At 24.4% G+C, this 14,661-nt stretch overlaps 1 protein-coding gene across 4 annotated transcripts in view; it reads left to right on the forward strand.

Annotated features, from left to right (window-relative positions):
* Positions 1-14,661, forward strand: part of LOC113553026 (follistatin-A) — a 77,955-nt gene that overhangs the window by 29,242 nt on the left and 34,052 nt on the right. For 2 of the 4 annotated variants that reach the window (XM_026956137.1, XM_026956136.1), the window contains exon 2: positions 497-688. In XM_026956137.1, the coding sequence (XP_026811938.1) occupies positions 577-688 (112 nt within the window). In that variant the 5' untranslated portion in view covers positions 497-576. Of the gene's footprint in view, positions 1-109; positions 273-496; positions 689-14,661 lie in introns of those variants that run through there. The other 2 variants (XM_026956135.1, XM_026956134.1) reach the window with 2 other exon arrangements.

The following is a 14,661-nucleotide window of genomic DNA, read 5'->3' on the forward strand; positions in this document are numbered from 1 at the left end:
GCCTACTTGACTAGCCGTCGATAGCAGTTCAAGGCCGAAAAGCGCATTTCCCGTGTGTGCCGGGAAGCGTGTGAGTGTGTGTGTGCACGAACACAATACTAAAAATTAGTTAGAATTTTTTTTAATGAAAGACGGCGACTGATTAATGATGTACGATAAAAAAAAAAAATGTAAACACCTATAAATGAAACCGATGGTAGAAGTATATTTTTTCTATAGAATATTTTCTATTCATACTTTTTATGTTGAATGCGCTTGTCCAAAACAATATAGTAAGAATATTAAATAGAAATATACTAATAAAAGTCCTTACGATATTTTTATCGTTTCCCTATAACAGTAGTTTTCATCGAAAATATTGTACATAATATGCATTATTATTTATTAATAAATCTATAGAAAATAAAAATACATATTGTAAAATTAAAAAATTGTCAAAACGACGAGCGTTCATGGATTGTTGTTTGTTTAATATATTTGTATTTTATTTTTATAGGCGACGACCGTTTCAAAAATGGTGATTCATGCACATCAGCAGAATGGTGTCCTCAATTTATCACGGAGCACGTTCACTCTATGACGATCTGTGGTGTGGCCTCCATGAAGAGCATGTACCCGGTGGCTTGGAAACCCAAATACTTTTTGTTCTCTGCCATCCTACACGTGTGCAGTTTAGACTTGGTGTTGGGTAAGTGTAACCTTGTTTGTTATAATATTTGTAGTAAGTATTTAAATTTTCTTTAATCAAGGAAAACGCAGCTAAACATAGCTACGAAGGTTGTTATATAAACGCGTTGCAAATTGCAATAATAGTGCATATAAATATTATAATATGTTTTACAATCGTTTTGATGTTCATCAATAATTTGTAAATACAATGCGAATTCACCTAGGAGGGCCTCTCGTAAATATCACAACATATACGGTGGTTTATGATCGATGGTAAAGACGAAAAATTATTTTAACGATTGGCTTTATAAAGATTCTCTGTAAATTAAGTACATCCATATGTATCGAAATGACAGTAATATAGTATCTAATTTTTATAATATTATATCTACTTGTAATAGTTACTATAGATGCTTATGTATTTGTATTTAAATCCCAAAGTTCTTTGGAACATATAAGATATAAATACATTTTAAATAGAAACATTATTGCAACGTTTAAATCAATATATATCAAAGCCTAAAATAGTTTAAATAATACAAACATTTATTGTAGGTAGTTCCTAAGATAATGCCGTACATATATATATATATATATATAGGTAACAGTTGACCATTCTACGTATTTCCCATATAATTTTAATGGCATATAATAATAAGTGTACAATATACATTATACATGTTATACTTACTATCTACACGTTTATAATATTATTATGTAATTCATTTTAAAATCGTATTCGAGAGCTGGACTTGTAACAAGTATCATCATTAGTTTTTTCAATATCAAAATATTATCAGAATCAAAACTTTAGTATAGTTTTTCTTATATTACAAATAATTTTTAAAATTCGTTCAACTTTAGGATTTTATGTATTATTTTTTTAGTTTAACTAGTGGTTTGTCTTTTGTAGTCTAGAAAAATTAAATTCTTTTAACTTAAATATTAATATTATTATTTTTAATTAAAATGTAAAATTAAGATTAATTCGTTTAAATGGATTTATATCGTTATTACATTCAGCTACTTAGTAGTCATTGCGTTGACTTTTTAACTATAAAAATGCTATAAAACTACGTAGCAATTGTTGTCTACCATTTTTCATTATTTTTTTTCCTTCTATACAGGAAGACCATAAATGATCTAAACGACTAGATCCAACGTTATAATATTTTTTTCTAACCCCAGTTGACGATAGAACATAAACGATCTTAGATAAAGCTTTGTATAAAATAACTACGTTGTTAAATGTGACAAAATAAAGAGGACAGTAAAATGTTTGCTACTGAATACTTAAAAAGTTAAACTCAATAAAATGAATATTAGGTATATTATTTTATTTAAAGTTTAAACTGGTTATAGAAGATTAGTATGATCATTATTTGTGAATGTTTATCAACTATTAAATAAATCAATCACTTATAATGTTTAGTTAAGTATAAATTATTATTTATATATAACATCATTTTTTTTTTCAATAATATTATCATTGATTATAAGTATTTATTTATATTGTGTATAATAGTTGGTACGTTATAAATGTAATATTATATCATAAAATTTAAGTTAGAGTTTACAACTCTCACAGTGCACTAATTTATTAACAATAATTCATGAATCGTTCATGCAGACACGATTGTTTAAGTAGACTATTGTTTTGTGATTATATAATATAAACATAATAGGTACATGTTTGGTTTGGTTAAATAATATTTATAAGATTTTTCTAGATTCTATATATAAGCATTTTACAAATGTATAATATATATGTATACATTGCATATTGTATATAGTTAAAATATAGTCTATAATAGTACATTTTTAATTAATTTAAGTTTAAAGCTGATAAAGAACGATTGAGGATAATCTTCTAATTCTTGTTTGCTATTACATTATAATAAATTAATATGGTTAACTACTATACTATAGAGCATAGATTCTTTATTTATTATAATTGTTGTATTTGTAAAAACAAATAAGAATGCATGAATTATAATAAATTCATAGAATAATATTTTTTTACTACGATTATAAACATGAAACCTATAAAAAGTCGATTGAAAAGAATTGATGTATGAACCGAGGAACGGTTTGAAATTGTTGACATTTTTTTGCAATCAAACAGTTGTATTTTTACTGTACGTCTGTACATATCATGAACTAAGAATCTAGACTTCGATAATTTAATTATTATTGTTATGAGGCACTGTAAAATTGTTGTTTAACGTAGTAATCGGTACCACGAGTCATACTTCTTAGAAGTTACATGTACGTATCCTCCAGACAGACGCTCCTATAGACATATCATTACGCAATTACAAATGTTTGTTCTTGTGTCCGTGATTCTTTATTTCACGTTTCTTATTATTACTATCTGCGTAAATACTAATATTAAAAAAATAAAATAAATGTGTCTCGTCTAATTTTTATTTTTGCTGTTTATTTTATACACTTCCAGACATAATAATATTATGCACACGCGCGCGCACGCAAATCAGATGACCTTGCCCGGCGTGGTGCCATTAACGGTATTCCGCCTGCACCACCGCAGTTGTTGGCGATTATTATTACGTTTTTAGTTAATTCCGCATCGTCTCCTCAGACCGCCATGGTAGTGGCGGTACAAGTCAAATCCTTTTGACTGATTACTATAGCAGATCATCACCATAGATTATTACCACCTATACGTTATTTTTCATCAAAACATTATCGAGACTGATCAAATCGGACACTGACCATAGTATTTCAATAATCTTCCCCTTGTTCAAATCCCCTTCGGTATAGAACTGGAATTAATGCTTAATACTTTTTTTTTGTATATGCATTATACATCAGTTCTAAATGTTAGTTTTAGGAGATAGAAAGGTAATAAAAAATATGATAATTTTCATTATCAAACTAATTATTTCATAATAATACATTACAATTATATTTTAGTATAGATATAGTTTTTAGCATGCTGGGCTAGGTTAGATTAGATTAAGTTAGGTACACACAACACACCAATTAAATAAAAAATTAAATTAGTTATATTTTTATGTTTAAATTGAATATTATATTATAACCATTATATGAAAATATACAGTTTATAACTTTTTATTGAAATTGCAAGTTCAAGTGTTGTATACATAAACAATTTTTACTGTTATTTCGTCTGTTCTCAAATATGTCTAATCGGCTGCAAATTTATAAATTATTTGTTAATTAAATTTCTAAGATATGGTGATTAACTAATTTTTCATACAGATTTGCATGCATTAAATTTAAATTTCTTCTACATGTGGTAATGCTAAAAAATATACAATCATGAGGTGTTTTTTTATTTACTAACTCAAATTCAGGGCAAATTATTTTGAGCGTTTGAACATAATATATAATTAATTTTTCAAGTATTTTAAAACTAATTGTTATATAGCCAAATTAATGATTCTGTTTTCTGTAGTCATTTATATGATGAGACTAGTAAATACGTATCTTATATTATAATATTCAATATTTTATTTTTATAAATGTTATTTTAAATAGTAAATTAATTAATCAAATACACTGAAAATTAAACTAAATTATGTTATTTAGGTCTGTTCAATTATTAACTATTACAAATAATACTAGAAGTTATTTGCCATTGAAATTTAAGTTTTTATGTTTTAATGACCGCATATGCACTATGTAACGAAAACTTATAGCTTTTTTTAGAAACGTACTCAATTAAGTCAATGAAATAAAATTTTTATGTTTACTTCTATCTTCAGTTTTCTAACCATTTGGAATTCTAATTGTTAATGCGTATATTATTTTTAAAATAAATAATTTTCATAGATCATATTATAATATGTATTTGCAATAAAAAGTCAGACAAGTAAATCAATAAATATCAGTAACAGAAAAAAATTGTTATTAATGTTTTATAAAATAAGAAAAGTTGACATATTTTTTAATCGTGTAAAATAATTTACAAATAATTAATATTTGTATTCGATTTTGGTTATAATAATAAAAATCACAGTTAAAATATAATGTTCTTTTATACTATTATTTTAGATTTAGAAATACAATATTTGTTTCAAACAATATCATACAACTGTACTAGTATAAAACAAAAATAAGAAATTACTAAAATTGTACGTGTAAAAAATAGTATTTATAATTTTTAATTTCCAGTTTTTTGGTTCATTTGAGGAAACTTGCGAGCCAAAATACGAAGTGAAATAAACAATGTGAGCTGACACTTTCATTTGTTTGACAGTGATCAGTGATGAATATATTTTTAAAACATCTAACTTATTGAAAACCATAAAACACTTATAAAGTATTTTTATGATAAATATATATATATATGGAAAAAAATATAGAATAGAATGGTTCTTATTATGAAATTTCTCAGATCATTTAAGATTAATAATGTTAATAATAATATAAATATTTTATATTATTAATACCATTCTTATTACTTATTAATTATTAGTGTATACCCACATAATTAGTATTTCGTATTGAGTATAAACAATTATATGCGTAATATCCATCATATTATTATATTCATATAATTTTTTTTAATTACATTGACTATTTATTTCGTAAATGAAAGAAATAAACTAGGATAAAAAGTTAAGTAGAATTATATGAATCTTGGAATTAAAAAAAGATAATACTTAGGGAATATTTTTTTTCCATTAGGTACCAGGTGTTTATAATGAATTTTAAAATTATAAACGAATAATTTGTTACTGTGAGCAACATTCTTGTTTTTTTTTTTGCGTTCACTTTAATAGAAGCTTATTTATTGCGTATATAAATCATTAGTGTCTCTGTAAGGAAAACACGTCTGTGTGCGCAATAAAGCACCCAACACTCACTGACGCTTTTTGTGATAACCACAATATGCGTTCAGTGTTTCGTATATTTTGTTAACAACGATTCGCATATTCAAAAGGATTTTATTATTAATAATTCTTTTTTTGCCATTCACATGATGTCTTATCGAACAATAGATATATGACGAATATAGTGTCAACGCCGTCTGGCTTCCCAGACACATTAATTTTTCATATTTAATCCCATTTGCTGTTTTGACGGACGATTCGAGTATAACTATGTAACTACCTACCTTTAAGAGTGTAAACATGATTTTTTTTATTAGATAATATTTTTTTTAGACGTTTTTTTAAAACGGAACCGCAATTAATTTTAAAAGTTCATAAAATGATTATATTTTTCCAGAATGTTGCTTTTATTTGTATACGTCCCACAGTCAATTATTTTTCATTCTAAAAATATTTGAATTTAAATTATTTTATTTCTTATTCTTACTCATGATGTTAGTTTTTTTTTTATTTATTTAACTAATGGAATATTTCCAGATAAATTAACTATTATTACAATTTACTTTATGATATAAATTAAAGACGATTATATTGTTTTTTTATGATTTTAAACGAGTATAATTCTTTTTTTAAGTTCATAAAAGAATTATTTGTCAATAAAACCTACCGAATCCTAGTCAAGAAAATACCACCCAACTCTGGTATTGAACCAAACTTTTTTTACACAATTTTATTTTATTATTTATATTAATTATTTCATTATTAAAATAATAATCAGTTTACAATATACAATTTATAAATAAATGAAAATTTACAAATTCGCACTTACACTATTTAATTGAAATTTGTTTAGACGGAATATGAATAATACTATTTTGAGGTACAATAATCTAACTATACTGATTGATTATTTGATCTATAAACACTTATAATTTGAAAAGTATTGTTGGTTTTGAAAATATTTGAAATATTTTGAAATCAACTTTTTACTATTTGTATTGTTATTATTTTTAAAGTATTAACAATTTTAAACGATAACATACATTTTTAATTTTATATTATTAAGCAGGAGAATATTTTTCTAGGAATTTATTGGTATAAAATGGAATTTTGAATGAGTAGTTAATTATTTATAACTTATTTTAAGTATTAAGAGTTTAAATTTAAGTGGTGTAACATTTTTCGTGGACCCTTGAGTATTCTATTTTACTCACCATAACTTAAAATACTCAACATTTAACATAAGCTTATTATTAAATACTTATAATTAATTAACATCAAATGTTGATTTGTATGCATAACAATTCTTTGAAAATATGTAGCTTTGGAATGTGAAATAAAAACGCATATTCATTCAAAAAATTCAAAATCTTAAAAAATAATAAAAATAAATAGATTTTTATAGTGAACTCAAAATATGCAAAAGAAATATTTTCGTGATAATGACTATTTACTATTAAAATAATTACTTTGTATAAATAATATTTATAATAATAATTAAGATACTATTTATCATTAGGAAAATCAAATAACAATTTAATACCTACTAGTCTTTCTAACTATGATCAAATATTGGTAGAAATTTACTTAGCAAACATAATATATCAAAAAAAAAAAATAATATCTGGAATGTTATTAAGTATAATTTCAATAGTTCAGTTGACCCAAGTTGAAACAGTGCGTTGACACAATAAAATACTACATGTGTGCATGTAATACCATTAATATGTTACAAAGTTTTTCAAAAAGTAATTTAACGGTCTATATAGGTATTGTTATATCATTATTTTGATCAATTAATTTTTGTTTGAATGTACATATCCTATATCTACATTGTATACATAATATGTACAGAATATTGAATAGATGTCTATCGGTTATTTCCAAGTTATGATGTGGTATAATATGTGAACCTACGTCGTTACGATAAAAACAACCATCCAATGGTGAGTAGATATTATATGGGAAAATATCTTCGGACGAAGGTTTATTTGCATCAAGGTCGTGGTTACATTATATCGAATCTGAATTGGTGCCGACAACAATAGATTCAACGGAGACGCTTCAAGACATCAATGAAGAGAGGTGTATCAGACGTACAGGATCCGTCTAGCCAAAGTCAACTGCGGTATGTTGACTTCGCAGCGGGGAGACGCACCCAATAAAAAAACCATGTTATCATTGTAAAATGTCAAGCGACCAACATTTTACCGGAAACGATTCATCTCTTGTTTACGACGATTACACATATTTTACTTGCCCAAACTCTAAAACTAACTAAAAGTATTATGTGTTATACAGTTTGATTCTTATATATCGAAACAGTTGTTTTCTTGGTAATTATCCTATATATTAAAAAATATTATATTATTCATTTTTACAGGGTTATTGTAGTCACTCGCAAACTGTGTATACTATGTATACGGGTTTGTATTTTACATTTGTATACAAATTCTAACTAATGCTATTATATAATGTTTTCATAAATTGGATATAAATTGATTAAACAAAACCAAAAAAGTTCATAACTTTTCATGAAAACCACCCTATTTAAATAACAACTGAATAATATAATCTCTACATTATTATTGTTTTTTGTAAAGTAGGTATTTTTCGAAAATATTTTTGAGGTATTATAAGTGAATACTTTATAAAAAAAAAGTAGTTTAAAAAAATTCATATTTTTTAGCAAAATATCTAACTAAACCATATATACTTAAAAGAAATCAAAATTTTGTTTATTAACTACACCTAGAAAATATTTTTATAGGTTGAATAGTTTTAATTATTATATTGAAATAATAAAGTCATAGCATTACACTTTTCACAAATGGTTATTTTTCCTTGATTATTGAAAATAAAGACTAGTAGTTTACTATTTTTGTTAATTTTGGATTAAAATTAAAATCACACAGTACCTACTATATTTTATTTACTATTAATAATTTGTAAAATCCAGTGAGTACATCATTATAAATTATACATCCATTAAAAAATACGATTCCTATTATTTTTAAACATGATTGAAAGAAAAAAAAGTGTTTTTTTTTATTCTACAAAAATGTAAGCTTGTGTACTTCGTCTTCTTCTAATATGAACGATTTATTATATAAGAAATATGGTACTGTATAATAATCGGTGTATAATCGAACTAAACACGTGGAAAATAAATGTCACTGTTAAACAAATTATATACCTTGGTTAATTTATTTTAACGTTTACATATAAAACTACCTAACGTGGTATAGAACATCTTTATGTAAAACTTAGTCATATATTAAATAAAGTGTACCTACTCGTATATTATATGTTTTTCACGTATATTAACATTTAAAATAATTAATGGTGTAGACTAATTGTTTAGACCTTGATGTAACGACTGTACTATTTAATGTCATTTTAAAATTCAATAATTTTATAAATATAACACTATATAACCATTAAAAATAAAACCTGTGTTTTCAGGTGAGTTATAATTTATGAGAATTATTTTTAAGTAAACAACTGCGCATTCAAACAGACAACATTTGATCTATAGGGTATATAAATAAATTATTTTACAGAGATAATTAATATTTTATCCATTAAATTCTTATTAAATATTATTATAAAAAATTGATTTTTTTATGTAGAACTCAAAATGTAATATACAATATTATAATATAACAAACATAACGTTATATATAATATTATAATACAAGAATAATACATTTCTATCGTTAATAAACAATAATTATTTTCAATTATTTTGTTGTATTGAAACAATAATTATTGTTTTTTATTATTATTATCATCATATCCATTGATAATATTCAATTATAATTTATAATATTTAAATATTATTATATAATCTGATTGGTATTTTGTGTATATATTGCTATATATTTGGTAATGAATTCTTAAATCATGTATTTTTACGACCTCCAAAAATTTTTATAATAAATTATGAGATAAATTATTTTAATCGTTATCGTGTATTAAACTTCACTATATTTTTATCTATAAATCATAATAATCTACAGACATTAAATTATAATTAACAAGTAGATAATTAAAAAAATACTAAACAAATATACTTCATTTGGAATTAAAATCAATAGTTAAAAACAAATTAGCAAAAGTAATAAAAATAATAAATATTATTTTGGTGCAAATTATGTCTTGCAAACAATTATGACTAGTTTAAGTATATCATCATATTGTTAAATGGAAAAACAATATTAATATTATAATAAATATAACCAAAAAGAAACATGATGTTGTCATTGTTAAACATATTTGTTGATGGACTTACCACTGAAACTTACAAACTATCTAGAACCTAGGCAATAGAATATAGCATGCAGAAGGATATAGTTTCAAAAGTTTTGTCCGGTATATTAAGTAATGTTATTATTTATCACGTATAATATTATTGAATGCGTTACGCCGCCGTCGTTATTTTGCGGATGGCAATGAAGTCGACTGCATCATTAAGTGCATTTAACAATAAATTGCTTAATAATTATTATTAATACCGTTTTTTTTTGTTGTTCAAATTAAGTTATTTGACTTTGTGTGACTATAGAAATCTATAAGTACCACGTTGTACCGTGTGTAAATGTCAGTACATCAATGTTTAAAAATATTTTATAAAATTAATTTACTCGAAATTCTATTCGATTGACTATTATATGGTAGTTAATCGATTGTGGACATAGCGATTAATAATTTCTTTAAAAATATTGGTTATGTTTGGATTACTTTTTGAGCTACTGTCGTCGTATATAAAGCTTTAAATAGTGGGAATAGTGGTTATTGTACTATAACACAATGTTAATTATCCAATCAATAGGTATAACGGAATTATATGCTCTATAGTGGCGCCCATGTACCTGTGTTTAATATATGTTATTGAGTGTAGAAAAATTAGTGATACTGAAAATAAATCGTGTCACGGAAATGTTACATAACTGTGTCAAAGAATTAATATGGCAATGAGGATTTTGAAGGAATTTTATGGCTTTGTCAATATATTGTTGTGTTTTATTTAGATTTCCCGATGAAAGTACCTATATCAAAATTATTTCACCATCTTACCATCTAGAATTTTAGTTGTATAGTAACGATAATACGATAAACGAGTAGTTTTTTTTTTTTTTTTTTAATTTGTGCTTTGCGAATAACGTATATGAATCTAACATCGTTACAACACAAACACAATAAACACTGTATTAATTTTTGTATAACTAAAATAAGTATATAGTTTTAAATATCATACACTCAAAATTAAATTTTGAAGTTATTATTATTTTAAAATAATTAAAAGAAGTATCTATTCATTATCTTATGCAATTACTATGTATATCATTTTAATTTAATAGATAAATTTAAACTTTTTAAAATATTTTAATATTAATATACAAATTTAATTTTAAATAATTTTCATTTAATTTAATTGTATAAGGGTTAAATTTTTAACTTATAAAAATGATTAATTTGTTATGAATTTGAATTTAAAATTCACCGATGTAAATAGGTATTAAGATAAAAATAAATTCTATCTCTTTATAACAATCACTTATATTCAGCCTTGTAATACAATGTATAGTTGACAGTAATGATAACCATCTTATTGAGCAATATTCCTAAATGGAAAGAATTCACTTTTTTTTCTTTTTTTGAAATATTATTATATACTTAGCATCATTAAGATATTATTCTGTTCTGTTATCTAACATTAGTTGGAAATACTGTTATTTTAAACTTTTAGATTGTTGAGCTTCGTTATGTTTGAGTAAAAATTTAATTTCCAAAATCTTAACTAAACAACTACAAAAAATGCAAGACGTTAGGTCTTTTTAAAAGAAAAATTTAAAAGGAGGTCACTGATAGATAAGAATTGAATACCTTGTTAAGTTTACGATTTTTAAGTGCTGATGATTGCAACTTTATAGTTGAAATACGTATTGCTAAGCAAAAAAAGTTTTTTAACATTGAAAAGATATGCTTTAATAAAATTTAAAAATGTACAGTAATAATTTCAATTTCAAAATATTACAAGTAATCTTGTAATAGTGGCGATGTAGCATTGACTAAAATTGTAATTAATTTAAAAACAAATTGTAATTAATGATAAATAATTTCTTGTTTTTTAAATGTTTTTATTTTGTAATGAATTCTTAGTTATATCTAACCTTTTAAACTATCACATAAATCTACAATATTTTTAACCTACATTTGCATTCAAAATAAACATTATTTTTTTTTTTTTTTATGATAAATGTACATTTTTATTTTTTAAATATTTGTCTTTCGAAGACTACTCGTTTACAAAAACGTAGTAAACTATTTTCACTCATTCCTATTATTATTATTATTATATATATTTCTATTATTTATTGCCAAAAATGGAATATTATAAATATATGGTAATTCTACCCTCTTTAGTATATTTTAGTATGGTGAACCATGGTAACTTGCCAAAATGTGAATTCTAATTTCGCTTGTTTACCTACTATTGTTAACTGTATAACGTTTTTTTCTAAAATATTATTTATGAAAATATCTCCATGAATAGGGTCAAGTTGTTTTTTACTCGGAAACTAAGAAATTAAATAGTACACAAACAACAATTTTTAAAAGCAAACATGTTAATATAAAGTTTAACCATATAAATATTATAAAATGGTTATTGTTATTTAATATTTACTCAAAATAATAAATATAGCTTGTCAGACTTTTTTAACTCGCACATTATTTTTAATTGTATAAAAAAAATTTACAAAAATTATTATATTAGGTAGGTCTTATATGTATGTGTTGACGTTAAGTAATAATTATTGTTGACTTTGTAAATTATCTAAAATTTAATACATATAAAATAAATTGCTTAGGGGCCAATGACTATTCGTAGAATGTAGTTTACATTCTTATTTAATTTGTTTTATTACTTACACAATCCGTTACACACACATATATATATATACTATTCCAGAACAATAAGTGAATGTAATATCTATAATGAAGAAATAAAGATATGTTTTTCCAAATGAAGAATACTCCCACTGGAGGAACTTTGACATAAAAGATAAATCACAACAATTAATTTAAAAATACGCGATTTAATTTAAAAATTTAAAAATAACCAAAATTTACATATAGATATATACATTTATGTATATCAACTTATAAGAAGTATAATGTATAATGTATACACGTACGGATTAAGGTTTTAAAAATGAATGCACCATAATATATCATATGCTCTGTACATATATAATTATGGCTTACAGTTAAACTCGATAGGTACGTATTTCACAATATATTATTGAATTTGTTTAATATATGCATGCACTTACAGCTGCAGTATGCAAGTCAAAAAAAAAAATCAGATCTTGAGTGATAAATGTATTATTATAATTTATTTCGACTTCAAATAATTTTTTTAAAAATGTATTTATATATTGATTGTTATTTTATTGATGTGCGAACTATGTATATATATATATATATATATATAGGTAGGTTAGTATTGGAAGGAAATCGATATGGAAATTAGTTCTTTGATAAACAAGTACAAGAAACGTACTTATAATTCGAATAGATGTCGGTTATAAATTTATAATTGTGTAGTCAACAATTTTATCATTATTATTATCACAGTGATCGGCGCATAAATTCGTTTAGTATTTGTATATATTATACACATATACATATAATATAGAGGATATATATAATTTGTACTGGTCATGCCGACGTGGTTCTTGGTGGCTATCGTTGCGATGATGCATAATATGATATCTGTATGTAATTATTGTTATTACTGTTATTAAATTAACCGGGTTAATAGTGTAAAAAATACAGTTCGTTTCGATCGCACATCATATAGTATTCATTAACGTGTTACGTGCAAGTAATAAATATCGATACATACTTCACGTAAGTGTATACTCTCATATAATTATATTTTTAGACATTTTTTTCTATTGGTACCTATATATATATATTAAACTGTTTTTGTATTTCCTCGTATAAAAAATCAAAACTAAAATAAAAAAATGTTCCACCGAATTGCTCACAAACCACTGTCGTTATCGTTGTATCGTCATTATATTATAGTATAGATAATATGAAATCGTCGGTTTCGCAAGTCTATACCTATGTAAGATAATAACCACGTATATAATACACTATAGGTATACTTACACAGACCTGTAGTTATTTTTTTATGATCGATTTATATTATTTATTCGAGTTGAAAATTATTGCTTTTATGTATTATACATTATATACTATAGTAATATACACCGACACACTGCAATTCTCGTCTCAATTTATAAATCGTGTATATATACTGCTATACCGTCGACGAAAATTGCATCGGTTGCACCCGGTGGCAATGCATAATTTTGCGTACGTTTTGATATATTTATGTAATTTTGCATTTCTCCGACATATTCACTACAAAACCACAGCCATGGGCAGTCTAGACATTTATATATAAAATATTATATATACCTATATTGTGTATAGTGTGTTTTTCAAACTAAACTTAATTAATAAATAATATAACAATAAATATATTTAATAATTATTACTATCTAAATGGCGAACCTAACCTAGCGAAGGTCAACTTACATCTTAAATTATATATAAATATTAATTTACAATAGTACCTACATTTTTCTTTTTTTGGGCAAACAACGTACAAATCATCAAATATTATTGTATATTAATCTGGATTAAATAATTTTGTAATAATTTTGTAATAATTTTGTGACAGTGATTAGGTTAGGTCAATTGGGTTTTATACAAATGTATAAAATATAATATTAAGGACATGATGCGTATCTGCATTTATCACACGTGTTGTTGTATATATTTTATTATCTTAGAAAACAATTATTAGATTGGGCTTTTAGGGGACACGTCCGGGATAAGATTTTTTGGCGTCTTATAAGTATTATAGGAATGAGGTGGAAGATTGAAGAATGTTGGCATAATAATATGATGTATATACGTCATTCGTAATTCGACGCTGTTCATGCGTGTAGGTACGCGGTCGCGGTCGTCCACCTACGAAGACTGTAATATACAGCATACCATTATTACTATACACGTTATAAATATCATTTAAAAACGCAAAATGTTAATATATAGAAGTATTATTATTTCATCAATCAAAAAA

This window comes from Rhopalosiphum maidis, chromosome 2 (assembly GCF_003676215.2).
Source record: "Rhopalosiphum maidis isolate BTI-1 chromosome 2, ASM367621v3, whole genome shotgun sequence".
NCBI classification, from domain to species: Eukaryota; Metazoa; Arthropoda; class Insecta; order Hemiptera; family Aphididae; genus Rhopalosiphum; species Rhopalosiphum maidis.